General features: G+C 42.7%; 1 protein-coding gene across 1 annotated transcript in view; it reads right to left on the reverse strand.

Moving 5' to 3' along the window:
* Positions 1–21,948, reverse strand: part of MYO5B (myosin VB) — a 386,556-nt gene that overhangs the window by 149,106 nt on the left and 215,502 nt on the right. The window contains exons 11-14 of the mRNA XM_084832892.1: positions 12,258–12,339; positions 10,407–10,547; positions 7,469–7,591; positions 4,630–4,713 (exon numbers count right to left, since the gene is read on the reverse strand). Of these exons, the coding sequence (XP_084689018.1) occupies positions 4,630–4,713; positions 7,469–7,591; positions 10,407–10,547; positions 12,258–12,339 (430 nt within the window). The remainder of the gene's footprint in view (positions 1–4,629; positions 4,714–7,468; positions 7,592–10,406; positions 10,548–12,257; positions 12,340–21,948) is intronic.

Genomic DNA, 21,948 nt, shown 5'->3' on the forward strand with positions numbered 1-21,948 from the left:
GAAGGGGAGAGCTCATAAATCCAAGGCTCATTCACCTAGCGCTAAACCATACATTACATTACATCTGAATGCAGCCATTGTCACAACAGTGATTTATAGCACAATCCTATGTATTTTAATTAGACGTAAGTGTCACTGGGTCCAATGAGACTTACTTTCTAATAAGCGTGTTTAGGATTATAGCCCTTTAAAACAAGTGTGACCCTCCTCCTTTCCTCTCCAGCAACAGAGCAAATATCTCCCACTTTGTTATTTGATTCTTTAAAGGAGCAAAGAGACTTCTTTACCTGCAGGCAGGGCTATCCCCCTTCAGGACAGCTTCCCCTCTTCTTTATTTGTACGGTTATGTAGCTACAGAAGCAGGATGTGGCCTAGAGCCACAGTAGCATTAAGGAGGAAGCTACTCACTATGGTCCACAGTAATAATAATCTGTCCAACTAGGGATGTCTCACACTGAATCCCCCAGATTGCAGAAAGCTTTTGTTGAACTCATATGCCACAACCAAAATAGAAGCTCGCTCAGAATATCACGAACACATTTTTGTGTTCCTTGTTGAGCCATGGCCTCTTTTTATCCGCTTGCTTCTTCTCCCTGCTCCTCCTTTCCACCACACCTGAATCCCAACAATGTAGAGAAAATAACCTGCCATTTAAACTGTGTTATCTGCTCCTTGCAGTCTGGTCTGTGTCCCAATCTCTTTGGAGAAAGCCTCTTGCTGTTCCTGCTGCTGCCACCTCCTCCCACCCTGGTTGATTTCCCAGGAGTTCTCATAGGACTTATACCCTCGAGTTTCTCCTGGTAAAACAACCACCGAGAGATAAACAAGTTCCTGACAAGAGGGAAAGAGGTGAACACACACCTCTGGGGAATAAGCATTAGGGACTTAAACTGGGCTACTCTGTAAAAATAAAATCTATTTACAACAGGAAAGGAGCTCAGCGTTGTCTGTGGCTCACTCTAGTGTTCAGTGGCAAGCTTGTATGGAACTGCTGAGCTTCACAGTTTTGTGTGTGCGTGCACAAGACTGCTTAATTCTAATTATAGCCAAGAAGGCTTTACGCACTGCTCAGAAACAAAATTAAAAAGTGCAATGCCAACACAAAGGTTGCAGGAAGACTGCAGTTTTTATCCTTATTAGAAATGGCAAGTAACTAATAGGAAATTGACAAGGGCCAATGAAACATTCTACCCGGCTTTTGCACTGTCAGAGGTCTGCCCTGCTGTGCTGCCAGGATGCCTGATTAAAAAAAATTAAAGACTTCTAGGTGTTTTTTCTACAAATGTGTATGGTAGGTTTGGGGGGGATGGGGGGGAGGTAATCCTTCACTAATTTGGGGGAACAGATGGGAACAGGCGGAAGGGAACTATGCAGTAGCAGCTGTAGTCATGTGGAAAGGCAGATAGATATACCTTCTAGCTACCCAAAACACCTAGAGTAGTATCCAACAAGGTATTTCCGCAAACTCAAACAGGGCTAGCGGAGCTCCGCTGAATCTTTCTGTTGTGCAAGCAGTTGCCCATTATACTTGCACAATTGGTTGTGCAAGCACTTGCACAATGGATTGCAGAAGAGTTTCGCACAAACGCGTTGCACAAGACTTACGGGCAAGGGGTTGTACAACGGCTTGCAAAGGCATAATGCAGAACTGCTTCCGCAATCATGCTTGTGCAAACATCACTTCAGCTGGGTTCTCCTCTTGCATGTAGTCTAGAACCTAGTTTCTGCTAGCACAATGTCATTTGCACTAACGGAATGACACCGTTGGATACTGCCGCTAGTCTCACCAGTGCTGCTACTCCACTGCAAATAATTAGTAACGCTGGGCTAACCACTTAGCAATGGCCGCATATGTGCAGTATGTATGCTTCGTGCAGTATGTTTGTTTAGCAGCTATCACGTGGTTCATCAGCTTGCAACTGATCATCAGTTCATCAGCTTGCAACTGAGAAGGGTTCCATAGGGGAAAGGGCATGCTGAAATCTTTTGGAGAAGACTGGCTTTCTTTGCCTTCTTCCACTCTAAATTCTGTATTTGTATCTTCTGCTCATCTTCCCCTATCCCCTTTTTCAAAATATAATATTTGAATGTTTCCAAACACAGGAAGCTCTTCTTACCCATCCGTACAACCAAATCATAGTTATATTAATATCTATCTGGTCTTAATAATGCGAAACATCTCCAGAAACCTAAAAGCTGAACCTCCCAAGAAATGTTTATGTTCTCCCCAATTAAAATCAAATTAAGTGTGTTACCTTCTGTACTCATCTAATATATAAATGAAAACTGTGTATTAATTCAGTCATCTCAGTTGGTTATATATTCAGACAAATACTTTGTTTATCTGGAATAGTCATTTACAAGTTGAAGATAAAGAGGTTTTAAAAAAAATCAGATGAAGACAACTGGAAGGATGAGGAAAGGAAAAGGAAGTGTTACTTGGCTCCTGTAATGCGATGGGTCATTAGCTATGAGGCCCTTGTAACACTGCATATACACCTATGTAATTGACCTTTGTTACCTTCTGGCAATTGGAATAGATTTGTTGAGGTACAGCAGGAAACACAATTAGAACCTGCAAACCACTTTGTTCACCGACGGCACAGGTGCAGGAAGATGAATGTGTGTATAGCAGGCAACCAAGGTATACTACAATACCATTCTATCCATCTTGGGTGGGGAACCTATAGCCCACTCAAACTCCCATCAGTCCCAGCCAGCATGGCCAATAGTCAGGGATGATGGGAGTCTTAGTCCTAACAACATCTGGAGGGCTGCAATTCCCCACCCCTGCTATACATGATTGTACAAGGCCTCAGAGAGCTTGAGTTGAAGCAATATATCACTGGCTCTGTTGGGGTTAAGAATGCTTGAGGAATCTCATTGTTGCAAATTCCGAGATGAATGGACTTGTACTTCCCAGACTAACCTGTAAATTGGAACTTAGGTATCCACCAGCTTTCATGTGTCCTGAACGTTACAATATTTTTGACTCAAAAATACATACATCATAACAGGTTTAAAATGTATATTCTGAGAGGAAATATTCGGTCTATTGTTTCTTAAAATTATTCCACTATTCAAATGTTCATGAGATTTTAAAAAATGAACAGATTAACACAGAAACAGGACAGAGCTGGCCCAAAACGTTTCTTGCCTGAGGCGGAAGGCAAGATAGTGCCCTCCTCACTCCTGCAATTCCACCTAAAGAAGCTGACTGGACTGGCAGCTGAACCTGACTTCAACACTGGTGACGGGGCATCCTCCTACACCTCCCCAGAAGGCAGCAGGTTACCTGCAACACACAGCTCTGTCCTCCAACAGAGAGAGACAGTCAGGGGGCTGCCATGACTGCCTCTCCCTCCCACCACCAGCATCTGCTGCCTGAGGCCACCACCTCATTCTGCCTAATGGTAGGGTGGCCCTGCTTATGGGTGGATGTATGTGTATTAAGAAAGGGTGCAATTATATAAATTCAGCATGTGTGGTGTAGTGGTTAGAGTGTTGGGTCAGGACGCAGGAGTTCTGGGTTCTAGTCCCCATTCAGCCATGAAGCTCACTGGGCGACTCTGAGCCAGTCGCTGATTCTCAGGCTAACATACCTCACAGGGTTGTTGTGAGGCTAAAATGGAGAGGAGGACTATGTAAGCCTACTTGGGTTCCTTGCAAGAGGAAAAAAGGCAGGATGTAAATGTAATAATTATATTACATCAATTGTTGTTGTTGTTATTTCTTCTTCAGAAACACTGCAAAAACTAGAGTCTATAGATCCAGGAAGACATGGAATTATATGGGAAATATGCAAAGATTTATACCAGGATCATTACAGGAAAAACTGAAACACAAAAGAGTACTGTCACAGAGTACTGGCATCAAGTAGTGAATGCTCATATGTGTGCATAAGCCATATCAGTTGAAGCACAGTGCTTTTCAATTGAATCAATTCAGCCACACGTCATCAAGTGATGCAGAAGATGATGGCATTAAGAGTCTAGCAGTCTATTGTTTTTATTTGTTTGCTGTTAGCCAGCTTGGGTGCTCTCAGCAGAAAAGTGGGATAAAAAACAAACCGACACATGTGAAAGTGACACAGATCAGAAACAGGCTGATTCGCCCATGGCTGCTTTGGATGTCGTACAGGTGCACATCATTCATGTACATGTTTAGGGCCAATTCTCATATTACTTATTCCTGAAACCAGGGGAGTCTAGTGAGTCAGTCTCCCACCTGTGTCTACATAAGAAAAGTTTTGCGAGAAAGATTAACAACAAATGAGGGCTCAACACATTTGTTGAGCAAATGCAAAAGCAACCACCAGGAGATTAATTAATTTCCTTTGGTTCTCTTTTGCTAAGACCAGCCACTGTAACTTCTCCCAGACGTCCCCACTGCCATGAGGACTCTTCTTCCAAATGTTATCAAAAGATTGTGTTACGGAGATGGAACTTCGCACTGTGTTAGACAAACCAAGATGAAGTGTTCTTTTCCATAGTTCAACCTTAAGTGAACCATTAAGGATGAGAAGGAAGAGGGGGAAGTTAAGCAGTGGTAATGCGTAATATGCTAGAAAACCAGTTTTTAGTCTATTCCTGCCCTCCCCCATCCCCACCCGGATATCTCAGATTTTACCTTGCTGGCCTTCAGTATATTGATCTGTTCTTCATGCACAGTATCTTGGTTTTTCTCCAGAAATCCGTAACACTCATACTCCACCTAGGACAGATTACAGAGCAAAGTGGGGAGGGAGTTAAAACCCTGAACACAAATTATCCTAAGAAATATATCCAAGACCCATCATTACAGGCCTTCAAGCAAGCCCTGAAGACTTTCCTCTTTACCTTGTTCTATAATTGAGTTAGGGCTCTACTGGGACTATTGTATACATGGTGCTACTTGGCTTTAATGTCTGTTTTTATCATTGTTTTATTATGTTTTGTGGTTTTTACATTCTGTTGTACACCATCTTGGGAGGGTTAACCCTAAAAGGTAGCTTATCAATCAAATAAATAAAATGAGACATTCTTCACACACAGGGACAATATATATAGCTGCTATAATTACTCTTCTTACACACACACACACACACACACACACACGTATGTATGTATTATTTTTGTTGGCACCCTAAATTAGGATCTATGCCCACGTTTAAATTACTAGTCCTTGACTTCCAACAAACTGAGTTGCTGGGGGGAAAAAACTATGGAATTGGAGCATCTTTTTACTTGCCTCTTTTTCCAGTATCTTAGTGATTATGAAAACTAGAAACTTCTAAATAAAAGCTGAGATTTTAATATGAACCTACAGAATGCATGAATGTGTCCTGAGAGCTGCATAGAGCCAAAGGTTTTTGAATTAAGCTATACATGCTCCTGAAACCTCTGAAGTTCTTATGACAAGTAAACTTTGAGGGCAAACATCCGCATTCCCCAAATAGCTAAGCACTTTAGTTTAAGGTAAAAGGATGGGAATAGCTTATCTAGAAATTTTTTTTTACAGTGGATTTGTTATTCCTTGTTTCACAAATAATTCTGGCTATTCCTATGCCTCACCCCTGCAAAGCATATAGAAGAAATTGCATTTGAAGTGAGGAAAGTACACAATTCTTTCTCAGGTTGGCAGCAACAAAGCAAGACCTGAGCAAGAAAACATTCAGGATAACCACGAGTTGATTAGAAGAAGCGACAACATTTGGTAAAGAAGAAGCATAACAGGATTCCTGGAGGCTTCTCTGGAAATTGCTTTTGATTGCCTTTTTAAACAACACACATAAATACCTATGTTAAATGCAGGTACATAAAATATACTTATTTGCTCTGAGCATTATCTGTTAGAACTAGGTTTTAAGAAGCAAGGCTTAAGATCATGAAATAGATTGCAAACCTTCATCCTCTAAAACTCTCAGGGTAGAAACATCTCCCAGAATTGACACACAATGTATTACTTTACTCTCATTGTCTAAGCAATAATAAGGAGAGCTTGTAAAAGACTTGTCAGCGGGACCTGAGCCTTTTGCTCAAGGATCTTTCCTGACAAAACACACACAGATTTTCATTGTCATTCCACGTTACATTTTTCACATTCACTCCTTCCCAGCAATAATTCCAGAGCCCTTCTCCAATGACTTAAAAGGTTCAAGCTTGCAACAACAGCAGACCCATTTCCTCAAACCTGGGTGTGCCCTGATAATGTAGAAAAAGGGCAGTGGAAGTCCATGTTTTGGGAGCAAAATGGGCACACAGATGAAGGGAGATGAACTCCACATACCTGCTACTGACTCCCCTTCCCCATGAACTTTTCTCTTCCAGCCATTCTCACTTCCAATATCAGAGCTTGGAAGAGTAAAGAAAAACACAGGGAGGAAGGCAGGGTATGGGAGGTAAGCCATAGGTGTGAGAAGGTTGAGACCACCCCCAAACACACACACACACACACACACACACACACACACACACACACCTGTACACCTCTGTTACTCAGTTCTCCGAGCTGGAATTAAACAGATCCACTGCCATCATGTGCGGTCTGAGCCATAGAAGATAAAGCTCAAAAGGACCTTAAAAAGGCCACGTTGGCTGACCCCCCAAAATGAGAGTCATTTTAAACAACAAGTTTTTGAACACAGCTGCTAAGAAAAGCTATCATCCTTGTTTCCGATTTGTACCCATTGATCCAATCAGTCAATCAACCAACACAAATATGGCATTGCCAGGAATCTGTCTCAGAGAACCAGAGTGGCTGGCCTCACCCAATGAATAACTACACTTTTGCCTGTCTCTCTTTCCTTATCCATCAAGCCACTGCTCATTTAACTGAGGGTGACTTGGCACTATTTTGGAAGAGAGACCATGTGTGCAGTTTCCTCCATCCAACCTCACAGATCGTTCCTGGAGAGCTGGTTCTTATAATTTGCAGTGGTCACAAGAGAGTCAGAGGAAGATGACAAGATACACAAGGCTGAGACCTTCAGTGCTTAGTGGAAATTTAGAGCCAAGATGTCTTGGTAGGGTTGCCAGTACTCTTCCAGTCCTACTCCTGTGTCTCTTTAACAGAAGTCTGGCACGAATTAAGCATCACTTCTAAGAAAGATAGGCCGCTGAAGCCTATGTGTCAAGCTGCTATTAAAAACACAGGAGCAGGGCCAGAGAAGTAAGGTGCCAATCCGATTTCTTGGTTTAAGTCAATCACTATCTATCCAGTATACCACTGTGGCTATCACCATGTTACAATGAAAGGAAGGAAGCTAAAGTTCTCCTCCCATCCCATCCTAAATGCAGGTTTTCAACTCACTCCTAACTAGCCTGAACTTTCACCTGTCCTGAGCTTTCAGAGACAAAAGGAAGATAAATGAATTCAACAGCTGTTACACAGGGCCTTGTCAGGCCACTGGCAGGCGCTATCCATCATTCAAGAAGTCGCATGGGATGCCACCTACTACACAGCCCTCTCTTCAGCCAGCTCCCATTACCTTATCTGCAAAATGCACAACAATGAAGGATGTGTTTGACATGCGAGGCTTTTGGAAGTGTTGGCTGCTGCCATGGCGATCATACAGTTTCTGAGCCCAATTCTCGTCTGCTCCCTTTGGGACCTTTTTGAAAAGGATGAAAAAGGAGAGGTGTTAACACAGAAACATGTGGATACTTCATAAAAACTCACAAACTTTACCTGACTTTACTAAGTGTTAAAGCAGTTCTGAATGAGGATTTGCATTGTCAATGCATTATGTGGCAGTGATAAGATGATCTAATATAGGTTTCTCTCAAATTTATCCATGGACAAAATACATGCACACCGGATGAAATGTGAAGGGAATATGTATGTGTAAGCCACTACACCCTCACCTCCCGCCCAGGTCACCAGTGTTGTGAACTTTAATGGGAAAAGCAGAAGTTTATGTACATGTGCACCTTTCACAACTCATGAGGTATGTAAGTATTTTGTACATAACACAAAATACAGCACATGAAGCCACCTTTAGTGTGACCAGCAGTCCATGTACCTCACCACTAATTGGCAGCGTACTTTCAGTTCTATGCAGAAGCAGGTTTATTTATTTATTTAAAACATTTCTATCCCGCCCTATATCATTAAGATCTCAGGCCAGCATACAAATAAAATCAATGTAAACAGTATAAAACAATAAATAATTTAAACACCTAAAAACATATTAAACTATTAAACAAGCTAAAACCAGTTAAAATCTAAAACAGTTGAAACAATGTGCTAGGGAATGCATTTAGCCCTCAAAGGCTTTGCTAAAAAGCCACGTTTTTACTTGGCACTGAAACGAGACCAATGTCTGCGCCACTCAGGCCTCCAATGGGGGGGCATTCCACAACCGGGGTGCCACAGCAGAGAAGGCCCTCTCCCACATCCCACCATAGTGTATGTCTCGTACTGTTGGGACACAGAGTAGGGCCCCTCCAACAGATCTCAGTTCTCCGACAGGCATATATAGGGAGAGGCACTCCCTCAAATATCGAGGGTTTAACAGGATAGATCCTATGAATGATGGTGGGTGTGGTGTGAGAGAGAATTGTGTGAACCCAGCCTACCACCAGGCCTGTCTGATATCCACATGTTGAAACCAGGTGCTATGCACAGAGACCAGCTCAATCATGGGACAATCAGTTGCGATCTCTATCCTCCCGGTTTTCAGGAGTAAGGATCATGTGGTTCGAATGTGATGCGAAAATGTGAACCTCAGGCAGGCTGGCAGGAGCACACAATTCTGCTGCCCCACAGCACAAAGGCTCTACACAGCGAGAGTCATACCCATGTAGGGATTTCACCTCAGTCAGATGTCTGTCCCAGCCATGATGCTGGAGGCAGCCAGGACTTGAACCTGAGACCTCATCAAAACATTCCACCTACTATTGAGCTACAGTCTCCACCAACATGCCGAATATGTAAGCACGTCCGATGGCAAACTGGGACATTTTTATTGGTCAGGCTTTTAGTGGCTTAAGGATAAACACTTTGGGCCTTTTTAGTTTTATATTTACCCATTAGATCATTTGTATTTTACAACTTTTTTTAGGCATTGTAACTTTTTACACTGAGGTCACTGGTGCATAATAAAATGGTAAATAAACATTTATGCAGAAATTAAGTGCAAAATTGATCTATCTTGGTTGAATCTTCTCTTCTACTGAATTAAGTAAGCTCAGCTTATGCAGTAAACAACAATAGCCTTTCCAGGTTTAAACGCATAAAATGTCCAAACTACCTAAAGCAGAAATACACAGGTGTGGAAAACACATCTTTCAGCAACAACCATTTGCTCTTAGTTTCATAACCTCACACACCTCAAAACAACATTCAAAGGCCTCTCGTTTTCTATTTAAATGTTGTATTCAATAAAAGCAAATGTTAAAAGTTTATTTCCATATAATTTCACTGCATCATCAAGATATGCTATCTTTGGTTAATCAGATATTGTTACATTGCAAAGATCTGAAAAGAATATAGCAGTAACATTTTTTCCAGAATTTATTACAATGCATTACAAGTTAATTTATTCAGCCTTGCTGAAACAAAGGCTGTTCTCCCCCCACCCCCCACGTCTACTGCCAAAACACAAAGGGTGTTTCTCTGCTTCTATCATAGTCAATGGTAAAATAATCATTGATTTTAAAGGAGCAGCAGTATAGCCAAAAGCTGTTTCAAAACATTTTTTGTTTGAATCACAAAAAAAAGTGGTATCTCCACTTGAGACAATTTGCTGGGAAATATGATTCTGACGATATTATCAGAAATTTCTACTATATCTGAAGGACTATCAAAATGCCTTTGGGGCTGAATCAGAGTAGAGTTACCAGAACATTTCAGCAGCAAGGGGGCACAGCAAGGATGTGGCAGACGTTCTCTTGGGAATTATTGATCAAAACTCTTCTTCCCTGGAATTCCAGACCCATAGATTCAAGTTGAGAAGGGGTGCCACTCCCTGCACCCTCTTGCTTCTCCCCAGAGGTAGTTCTTAAGCCCCTCCCCCCAGTGGGCATAGATATTTTAAACAAATAAATAATATAAATGTGGGTCATTAATCCAAATGGAGGGAAGTAGTAAGACAGTAACAAGACCCTGCTACAGGGTTAAATCCAATATTGCTTCCGCTTGCTATACTCCCGGCCCCCTCCTTACCCAAAGTCCCCTGCGTGCCCCCCAAATCTGCTCCAGAGGAGAAAGGAAATCCAATTTGCCAGTAGTTTCCATCCCACTGGTGGACGGCCAATGCTGGATCCACAGCTCTACTCAGCTAACAGAGAATTACATCAACTAGAAACGCAGAATTTTTAAAAAGCATTTAAAGTTTATCACGTAGGGTTGCACTGCTGTACTTAGACAGCTACGGCCACCTGCTTTCACCGCTGATCATCAATCAGATGTTTTGCTCTGTTTACCTTACATTCTTCATCCAGCAAGTCCAAAATACCCAGCTTAGCTTCTATAAGGTCTATGCATGGCTGGTTGTCATAAAAATCTATGAGCGTCCAAGGGATTTGCTCCTTCATGTATTCCTCTTGCTCCAATTTAAATACATGCTGCAACAGAAAGAGACAGTAAAGATCCGCCTGCATTTAGGAAAGACTAATTTGATGATAAACCAAGAACATTCTCAGGGGTCTAGCAGACTTCATTTTAAAAACCTAGACAGTACTGTAAGTAGCTACTTAGTCACTTCCTAGATTTAATAAATGTTTTATTTCAATTCTTATTCCACCCTTGCTGGCTTCATTTATAGTCTTAAAAACATTGCAGTCTATCTAGCACATGCGATGATTACTAACTAAACAACATTTAGCTGAGAAAGAAAATGAAACTCACAAACTACATTACTCTGAATTTAATTTACAGAACTATGAAATCTGGTATAGCACTAATATTTCCTAAGGGTGCAGCCGCATTTCCCCATTGAACTCTGGTGTTTTTATGAGGAAGTAACAAGTTGTACATCTGTAGGTACACTGGGATCATCATAGGAAAACATAACAACAGATTTTAAAAACCTTCCTGTCCTACGGACACTGTCAGTTCCCACTTCCTTTACCTCAGATAATTTTTCCTGAGGGGGTCTCTGCATTCATCACAGAAACTTGTGGGGGAAGACACACTGAATAGGCAGATTTCAGCTTAATTTCTGTTCCTAATTCTGTACTTCTCAAGCCCTGAGAATCAGCTGTAGGTTAAGGCACTAATGGTGTACCATCTCAAGCACCAGGTCATGTCGGTTCTTTTCTCAGAGAAACAGATGATATAGATTTGCAAACTACCTTACTACTTCAATGGGGGCCATATCGATGGGTGGATTTTGGAAAATCCATCTCAGAATCACTATCCTCTTCATCTAACAATTCAGGGGACAGTCCCCAGATGCAAATGTAGGCCTCAGGTTCAGGCACCACACACCCTGGGGGCTGCTCTCTGAGGGCAGAAGGTGGCTGCTACTCTCTTCTCCATGACCTTCTCTGGATGGCTTATTCCAACCTTCCCCAGCCTGGTGCCCCTTCAGATGTGGACCACAACTCCTATCATGCCCAGCCAGCAATAACAAAAGCAAAAATATAGTGCCATATATGTACATGGCACTTTACAAAGAACAGGTATGACAGGTCCTTTCCCCAAGGGGCTTATAATCTAAAATAGACACAGGAAAACAAGGGGGGGGGGTGCTTCTGAGGAACCATCTTGCCCTGAGGAGATGGGAGAAGGAGCAGGTTGACCTTGAACTCATGAACAAAAAGCAAAAGGGCCACTGCTTATGATCATAAACTATCCTGAGGGCAGATTATAATCCTGGTTACCTGACAGAAGATAGTTTTGCTACTTAGACCAGTATGATATTGGAAGGCTGGCAACTCCAACAGCTACATGTTATGTATTCTCTGAATCTGTGTTGGCTGCAGATGTTTCCAGCTGCACTTTGAATTTAGTCTGCACATGTTCAGCCCCACTGAAATCAATTGAATATATTTCTGACTTGAAGTACGTATAATATGGTAGCCCCGTTACAATACTGAGTCCTTCTGTGTACTTTTAAATATACTTAATAGTATACACAGTTATCAGTGAAAATAAAACAGTCTTGATTAAAAAAATGTTGTGTGTTCAAATGTGTAATATGTTTGGGGACCCCCTTGCCATCTTTTACGTGTACTGAATCTTGAAAAGCCCGGCTCAGATGCTTTTCTACCTCTGCCCCTCCAGCCACCTCCAGACAAAGTTACTGAGAAAAAATTAAAAACAAAAATTACCGAGTTGAACTGCTGCTGTAATTTTTCATTGGCATAGTTGATACAGAATTGTTCAAAGCTGTTCATTTCAAAGGTTTCAAACCTGCAGAGCAAAACAATATTCTTAGGTAAAGGGTACACAGAATGGTTTCTCAAAGCAACTTCATTTTTACATTTTAATTGTTTTATTCTTTTTGTAAACTGCCCTGGGCCTACCATTGAAGAGCACTATAAAATATCAATAGCGAAGTACGTAAATATTCACGGCCCTTCAGACGGGTTGGACTACAAATCCCACTTCTGGCTGGGGGATGATAGGACTTGTACTCAAACACATCTGAGGAGCACCTGGTTGGGGAAAGCTGCATTATGGTGTCTTCTTCTTACTGGAAAACAACAGTGATAAGATATTCAGCTCCACTGCCCTATGCCTCCTGGAGATATGTTGCTCCCTTAAACAGTCTTGCTTGTTCTCCCCTGCTGTCACAAATCCAGTTGCCAATATATTAATCCCCAAACATCCACCAGTCCAGCCTTACACATATTAGGTTCTGTTCACAAGACCTGCATTCTCACCTCTCAATCCTCACAAAAAGGCCTCGAGTCAGCACCTGGCACCCTCAGGCAACAGGACCCACCAGCACTCAAGGGCCATAGCTCAGTGGTAGAGCACATGGCTTGTAGGCAGAAGGTCCGAGGTTCAATCCCCAGCATCTCCAGGTAGGGGGAGGAAAGGATCCTGCCAGGTGCTGCCGACAATACCAGGCTAGATGGAGCAAGGGTCTGACTCAGCATGAGACAGCTTCCTATGTTCCTATGAAGGCCCCAGTGTTGCATGACTGGCTCTTGGGAGCCACCATTTAAAAATGTCCCACAATGACCAAGAGCAACACTACATCAGGCACTCCACAGCATTTTGAGAAATCTAAAGTGGTGGCTTCTCAGCTGTTTGCTGCCGCGGCCAGTGAAGTCCATGGGCAGGGGCGGCCACCAACACAGGAGGTCACCAATACCACTTTGGCGAGGCCCCACCCCCCTGAACCCTGGAGCTGGCCCTACTCAGAAACAATGGATAGTCTCTCTCATTAGGAAGCAATTAAATGCATTAATTTTTTGCAGATGCAAAGATTAGAATGTTTCAAATCGGCTGTACCTCCCAATCAAAAATGTCCATGAGCCAAGTTGTTAGCGGTTTGAACAAATTCCTTTTTTTTTTTAGACAACCACAGCGTGAGAAAAATCTTGACTACTGACCTAAACCCCTACAGATAAACAATGACACCACCTGTGGGTTTAAAAAACGATGTGAGAAGGAAGTAGGAAGAAATATGAGCTTCTCTCTATTCAATTAATACAGGTTTGGGGAAGATAAAGACACAGCTAGGCAGAATGTTTTCACTGGACCATAAAGATAAAGGGCTTAAAATATCTTTTCATTGTCATTTTAGGGGCTATGTTTGTAACTCTCCATGCTTGACAATCTTGTTATTTAATACAGGCTCATTCAGTTAAAAACATTCCCCAATTTTTTTGATGGTATCAGATTAAGAGGTCCTTTATTGTCAAATGTAACAGCTTAACTCTAACAGACCAGGAGGACTGAAGGCTTAAGATAATACCATTAACTTTTACAGTTTGTAAGCGTGTTGCTCTGATGGAAATCCAATCCCCCGTTTTGAGGTCGATTAAGGGAATGTCTTCCTTGAGAGACAGTTTAATACACATGACTTCCATTCTTCTCATCAAAGACTTGGATTTGAGGGGGGTGGGGTATGGATCTGCAATGCTATGATTCTTGTTCGGAATCTAAAAAGTTGAAAATTAACTGCTTCCACATTTCCACGAAAACCAGGCACTTGAATACAGAATACAAATAATTTTCCTATGACTTAGGATCAACTAAAGATTATGTTTTATGGCCTCAGGGAAGACAAAACAGCATTTTCAGCAATGATCATCCCAGATCCGATGGTGTTTGGGGCTGCCAAATTCCCAGGGTGTAACAAGCCATGTAAAAAGCACTGTAGAGTGGACGTTTTAGCTTTTATTATTTCTTAGGCGTTGCCAGGACTGACCCTACCATTAGGCAATGCGAGGCAGCCAACTCAGGCAGTAGATTTTGGGTGTCACAAAAGGGCAGCAAATGGTTAGATATTTAATTTGGTTATTATTTTTTTTTTTTACTGCCAGGGATGGGGAGAGGTGCTTGTGGGATTTTCTGTTAAAATGTGTAAAAATAACTTGGTTGGCTTTGGGGGCAATACCAAATTTGGTGGGGGGGGGGGCAAATTGCTGCTCTACCTCAGGCAGCAAAATATCTTGGGCAGCCTTGGCATGTGGTGTATCAAAGAGCTTAAGGATGTAAACTGTAAAGCTGGGAATCCTCCGGTACAAATTTCACCTTAGACAAGCCACTGTCTGTCAGCCTCAGTTCCCCATCTGCAATATAGGAATAATAGTACTGGCGTACCTCGCAGGATTATAATAAAGGTTAATGCACATGAAGTGTTTTAATAGTCTAAAGCACTACAGATATGCCAACTATTTTTATTATTGCTATGTGAAGAGCAAGCCTTTTAAACTGCACCCTTTAATTAAGAGGTGCTAGTTCTTTTGGTTGGTTTGCTCAAATTAATTGATTTCATTTTTTAAAAAAACAATTCTTATGCAGCAGCTGCCCTGGTGCTTTTGGGTCATCCACCCATTTGCGTGATCCAATGTCCGCTGCACATCCACACATGGCAGGATCTACAAGCTGCAACCTGACACACTCATGGGTGGAATTACACCCTGGGGTCTACGGGTTTTCCAGCACACTGCTAGCACCGGGCTGGCCCCATATCGCTCCCTGGCTTTTGAAGTGCACAGTGTCTTATAACTGGCCTACCTTAAAGGATTATCTGAACCAGCCTTCCCCAACCTGGTGCCCTCCAGATGTTTTGGACTTCAACTCCCACAATCCCCAGTCAGCATGGCCAATGGGTAGGAACAGTGGGAGTTGTAGTCCAAAATTTCTGGAGGGCACCAGGCTGGGGAAGGCGGAACTGAAGGGTAGCTGAATTAATGTATGTGAAGGGCTTTAGCATTCTATGCCCTTGGACCACTCATCTGGTTTTGATCTTTCTGATTTCTCATAGGCTATGAAAACCTTCACCCCAATCTATCAGAGTCACCTGAAGCCTTTAGTACTCCTGGAACCTCTGGGGAACAGCCCTTGACTGTTCTGGTTTGCCTCCTTGGAGACGTGTGACTTCAGTAGGTCCTACGTCTCCTGATCTAATGCTGCAGCCATCAGCTTTCCCCCGCTCCTTCCACAGGTACAGTGTTGCAGAATCTTGCACACTTCAGATGAGTGGGTGTTTTTTTTCCTCTGGTACAGTGAATGAGTGAAAATTACCAGTCATCATTTAATTGCAAAAAGAATAGTTCCATTGGAGTACCTCCAATTTAGGAATTAAAGTATTCCTTCTTCTTTTTGTACTGCTACTACTAATCATAGTTACATCGTGCTTTTCTTCTACGTAACACAGGGCAATGAACATAAGGGTTATCCAATTTTATCCTCACAACAACCTTGTGAGGTAGGTTAGGCTGATAGCCCAAGGTCTGAGCCCACATCTCCCCAGCTCGACATTATAACCATTAAATCACACCACCTCTCTACAAAACAAGATTTCTCTTTTTTGCTTAAAAGTGTGAAGCTGCAATTATATCCTCCCAAGGGAACCGTAATATTTTGCCAGGCGAGTAACAGTGCTAGTCTGAAGGAAGGATTTCTTTTCATGAAAAATGTAAAGCCACAGAGGTTTTAAAATGAAGAGGAAAACAAAATCTAACCAGTAAAATGTGCCCACCCACTTTTTTTTTTTTGCATTTTGCAAACACCGAGTCACCTAAATCTCATCTCAATGTCTCTTTTACCAATGCTTCTTAAAAAAAAAGAAGAGTGACAATGCAAGTACATTCTGTGCGTTTTAGATGCATGTACCCACGTCACATAGAAGAGATAACTTCATTTCAGTACCAATGGCAGGCAAATCCCCCACATGGCTAAAATCCAGAAGCCATCTAGATATACTGGACACATTCTAACCCCCTGTGGTATATTTTGCGGACAATGCATTCTCTTGCACTAATATTGCATGGCCATGAAGAAGGAGAGACCATGCAATACCCTTCAATGAGACATTCTGCTGTTGGCACAGAGTTGTGGCAATGTTGACTAAGGATGACCAATGTTTCTTTGTCAGGATGATCCGTGCTCCTCCCTAAGCTACACTAAAGTTCCAGGACCAGGAAATCTTGGTTGTAAGACTGCCTGGGAAAATACACATAAGCCACTGTGATTCCTAAGGAAGACTGGGGTGATTATGATGATGCTGTTGACAGTATCATCATGTAAATGTTAACAAGTGGGACTTGCAACAAAGTTTTGCAGATGGAGTACTCTTGTTCACTATTCCAGCCACTACATTCCATTCCCCTGCCTAGTTATCGCCACCCACCCAAAGTCAGGATTCTATAGCCACTGAACAAGTTCAATCCTCATTTTGGAGGATTTCTACCCATTTTTTTCCTAAAGCTTCCCTGTACTTGTAAACCTTGGGATTCCCTCAACCTACATACTTCACCTACATAAGCAACAGCACTCATAGCCTGAGCATTGGAAATAGAGAGAACAGCACCTTCCAACTCCCCCATTTGGCCCAGAAGTGCCAGGTTTTCAAAGCTCTGTACCAGGGAAAAGCCTACCTCCAACTGTTGGGATTTACAGGAAATGGGGGGGGTGGGGTTGTTTTTTAAACAGCTGCTAATTTAATTGGTTTTTCTTTTGTTTTGTTTTATGTAGGTTACTTTGGTATTTTATAGAGAAGTACCTATTAAGCTTAGTAAAATTAGGATGAATGTGCTGGTATAGCCATTAGCTCCCCTTCATGGATCACTGCCTTGTTGTGGCGAAGGGGCTTGCGTAACTCAGTGAAGCCATAAGCTATGCCGTGCAGGGCCACCCAAGACGGACAGGTCATGGCAGAGAGTTCTGACAAAATGTGGTCCACTGGAGAAGGAAATGGCAACCCACTCCAGTATTCTTGCCAAGAAAACCCCATGGAACGTATCACAAGGCTAAAAGAGATGACGTCGGAAGATGAGCCCCTCAGGTCGGAAGGTGTCCAATATGCTACTGGGGAAGAGCAGAGGGTATTTCCAAGTAGCGCCAGAAAGAGTGAAGCGGCTGGGCCAAAGCCAAAAGGACACTCAGCTGTGGATGTGTCTGGTGGTGAAAAGAAAATCCGATGCTGTAAAGAACAATATTGTTTAGGAACCTGGAATGTCAGATCAATGAATCAAGGTAAGCTGGAGGTGGTCAAACATGAGATGGCAAGATTGAACATCGACATCTTGGGAATCAGCAAACTAAAATGGACAGGCATGGGCGAATTTAATTCAGGTGACCATCATATCTACTATTGTGGGCAAGAATCCCTTAGAAGAAATGGAGTAGCACTCATAGTCAACAAAAGGGTGGGAAAAGCAGTACTGGGGTACAATCTTAAAAATGATAGAATGATCTCAGTACGAATCCAAGGCAAACCATTCAACATCACAGTAATTCAAGTCTATGCCCCAACCACTGAGGCCGAAGAAGCTGAGGTTGATCGGTTCTATGAAGACCTACAACACCTTCTAGAACTAACACCCAAAAAAGATGTCCTCTTCATCATAGGGGATTGGAATGCTAAAGTAGGAAGTCAAGAAATCACCGGGATAACAGGCAAGCATGGCCTTGGTGTACAAAATGAAGCAGGACAAAAGCTAATAGAGTTTTGCCAAGAGAACACGCTGATCATAGCAAACACTCTTTTCCAACAGCACAAGAGGTGACTCTACACATGGACGTCACCAGATGGTCAATATCGAAATCAGATTGATTATGTCCTTTGCAGCCAAAGATGGAGAAGCTCCATACAGTCAGTAAAAACAAGTCCTGGAGCTGACTGTGGCTCAGATCATGAGCTGCTTCTTGCAAAATTTCGGCTTAAATTGAAGAACGTCGGGAAAACCACTAAACCGTTCAGGTATGACCGAAATCATATCCCTGATGAATATACAGTGGAGGTGAGGAATAGATTTCAGGGATTAGACCTGATAGACAGAGTGCCTGAGGAACTATGGACGGAGGTCCGTAACATTGTTCAGGAGGCAGCAACGAAATCCATCCCAAAGAAAAAGAAATGCAAGAAAGCCAAGTGGCTGTCTGATGAGGCTTTACAAGTAGCTCACGAAAGAAGGGAAGCGAAAAGCAAGGGAGAAAGGGGAAGATATAGCCAACTGAATGCAGAGTTCCAGAGAATAGCAAGGAGAGACAAGAAGGCCTTCTTAAATGAACAATGCAAAGAAATCGAGGAAAACAACAGAATGGGGAAGACTAGAGATCTCTTCAAGAAAATTGGAGATCTCAAGGGAACGTTTTGTGCAAAGACGGGCATGATAAAGGACAAAGAAGGCAGGGACCTAACAGAAGCAGATGAGATTAAGAAGAGGTGGCAAGAATACACAGAAGAACTATATAGGAAAGATCTGAATGTCCCTGATAGCCATGATAGTGCGGTCACTGAACTTGAGCCGGACATCCTAGAGAGTGAAGTCAAGTGGGCCTTAGGAAGCATTAGTAACAACAAAGCTAGCGGAGATGACAGTATTCCAGCCGAGCTATTTAAAATCCTAAAAGATGATGCTGTTAAAGTGCTGCATTCAATATGCCAACAAATCTGGAACACTCAACAGTGGCCACAAGACTGGAAAAGGTCAGTTTACATTCCAATTCCAAAGAAGGGCAACGCCAAAGAGTGTTCAAACTACCGCACAATTGCGCTCATTTCACATGCATGCCAGCAAGGTGATGTTCAAAATCCTACAAGCTAGGCTTCAGCAGTATGCGAACCGAGAACTACCGGAAGTACAAGCTGGGTTTAGAAGAGGCAGAGGAACTAGAGATCAAATCGCCAACATTCGCTGGATCATGGAGAAAGCAAGAGAATTCCAGAAAAACGTCTATTTCTGCTTCATTGACTACGCTAAAGCCTTTGATTGTGTGGATCACAACAAACTGTGGCAAATTCTGAAAGTGATGGGAGTACCAGACCACCTTACCTGTCTCCTGAGAAACCTGTACGAGGGTCAAGAAGCAACAGTAACAACCAGACATGGAACAACCGATTGGTTCAAAATTGGGAAAGGAGTACGACAAGGCTGCATATTGTCACCCTGCTTATTTAACTTATATGCAGAGTACATCATGAGAAATGCCGGGTTGGATGAATCACAGGTCGAAATTAAGATTGCTGGGAGAATTATCAACAACCTCCGATATGCAGACGATACCACCCTAATGGCAGAAAATGAAGAGGATCTCAAGAGCCTCTTGTTGAGGGTGAAAGAGGAGAGTGCAAAAGCTGGTTTGAAACTCAACATTAAAAAAACGAAGATCATGGCATCTGGCCCCATCACTTCCTAGCATATAGAAGGGGAAGAAATGGAAGCAGTGACAGATTTTACTTTCTTGGGCTCCAAGATTATCGCAGACGGTGACTGTAGCCATGAAATTAAAAGACGCTTGCTCCTTGGGAGGAAAGCTATGGCCAACCTAGACAGCATAGTAAGAAGGAGAGACATCACCTTGCCGACAAAGGTCCGTCTAATCAAAGCTATGGTTTTCCCAGTAGTAATGTATGGCTGTGAGAGCTGGACTATAAGGAAGGCTGAGCGCCGAAGAATTGATGCTTTCGAACTGTGGTGCTGGAGAAGACTCTTACGAGTCGCCTGGACTGCAAGGAGGTCAAATCAGTCCATCCTAAAGGAAATCAACCCTGAGTGCTCATTGGAAGGACAGATACTGAAGCTGAAGCTCCAATATTTTGGCCACCTAATGCGAAGAGAAAACTCCCTGGAAAAGACCCTGATGCTGGGAAAGACTGAAGGCCAAAGGAGAAGGGGACGGCAGAGGATGAGATGGCTAGATAGCATCACGGATGCAATGAATATGAACTTGAGCACGCTCCGGGAGAGAGCGCAGGACAGGAAGGCCTGGCATGCTATGATCCATGGGGTCCCGAAGAGTCGGACACGACTGAACGACTGAACAACAACAACAAGCCATTAGCTGGGGATCAGCCTACCTGCAATTCTAAAAAGTTTCAACTGTCCAGTGTATGTTTCTACATACAGAAGATTTCTCTTAACTTTCAGCTCCCAAATCAATTAGAAGCATTAAGAACATTAATAATTTACCCATCTGGGTTTTGTGTGTTATGATTTCAAAGCCAGAAGAACTGCTATAGAAAACATGAGCAATTTAGTTCAAGGCCCATTCCTAATCCACCAGGCTGCTTGGCTTCTCAGACATGTCGTTATCTTACGAGAACTATAAACAAGGTTGGGGCAACTTGGCTCGATACATTGCCTGATGCCTTCAAGGACCTTTTGTATGGCAGATTGGCTAGTGTACTTCTGTGTGCTTTATAAATAATAATCTGCCCCCGCCCCCATTTTCCTTGAAACAAGACCCAGAACTCTGGCAAGAAGAAGCACAAATCACTCAGGCGTCTTCTCTTGCTGCTTTCTCTGCAATGTCAGAAGGTGTTCACAGCAAACCTTTCTGCAGTGCATCGGTTTTTAAGCTCGAGGCAGTAATCTGTATGGATAGTGACCTGGGGGATGGCAGTCCAACCTTTGGGGAGGTAGGGGCACTAGGTGGGTTCTACTGCCTTGATTTTGTGACTTGTGCCTTTGTGGACACATCCTAAGAAAGGGAGGTGCAAGAACAGAAGACAGCAGCAGCTAATTTCATCCCTATTCCTAACAGATAATGCTCTTTTGCTAAAGAGATCATATTCCTGACATCTCTGCTGGCAAAGCTCCTTGCACTGAAGCATCCTTTTGATCACTTAAACAATGCCACTTTAGCCCAGTTTTTAAATTTTATTTTTAGGGCAGTGATTGCTCCCCCCCTCCCCCCACAACCACTTCTTTGACAAATAAGCATAAGTGCCATTCAGTGGGTGAAAGAAGAGAAAGTTTCACACTAACAGACATCCTCATGTCTAACTTAATCTTTCTAAAGATAATTCTAAAGGTATTATCCTCAAATTCACATTCCCATTCTCAACTCAGAGTCCTCTGACCAGGATATACTTTTTTCCATTGGTTGTATACCTCTCTTTTTTCTTCTTCTTCGCCACTAATAGCTTTTGGCTTGTCAAACCTTTGCCCTTGGAAGGGGAAATTCCCTCTCTCTCTCTCTGAAATCAAGGGAAATTTAAAAGGTTGTCTGTCTGTCTATCTATCTCTCCTGCAATTTGTTTACCTCTTTTGTACCATAAGGCTAAAGCAGCCTTTTCCTTAAGAAAGATGACAAAGTTGGGGTGGTGACATGTGATGATAAAGGTGGACATGGTTATGAATGGTGTGGAGAGAGTGGACTGAGAGATATTTGCTTCCCATTTCATAATACTCTCATTAAAAAAAATGAAAAGATGCACCTGAACCCAGAATATATTTAAAAACTCTGTGGGCCTGTTCAGACATCACTCTAAACCATGGTGGTTGGGGAAATTCCTGAAACCATGGTGGCTTAGCGTGTCATGTGTGTGTGTGAGGGGAGAAAACCATGTTCCACATGGTTACTAAGCCACCCCAGGTAACCACCCCCTGC

Source organism: Heloderma suspectum, chromosome 2, assembly GCF_057233095.1.
Source record: "Heloderma suspectum isolate Gila_16-S chromosome 2, 16-S_ref, whole genome shotgun sequence".
Lineage (NCBI taxonomy): Eukaryota > Metazoa > Chordata > Lepidosauria > Squamata > Helodermatidae > Heloderma > Heloderma suspectum.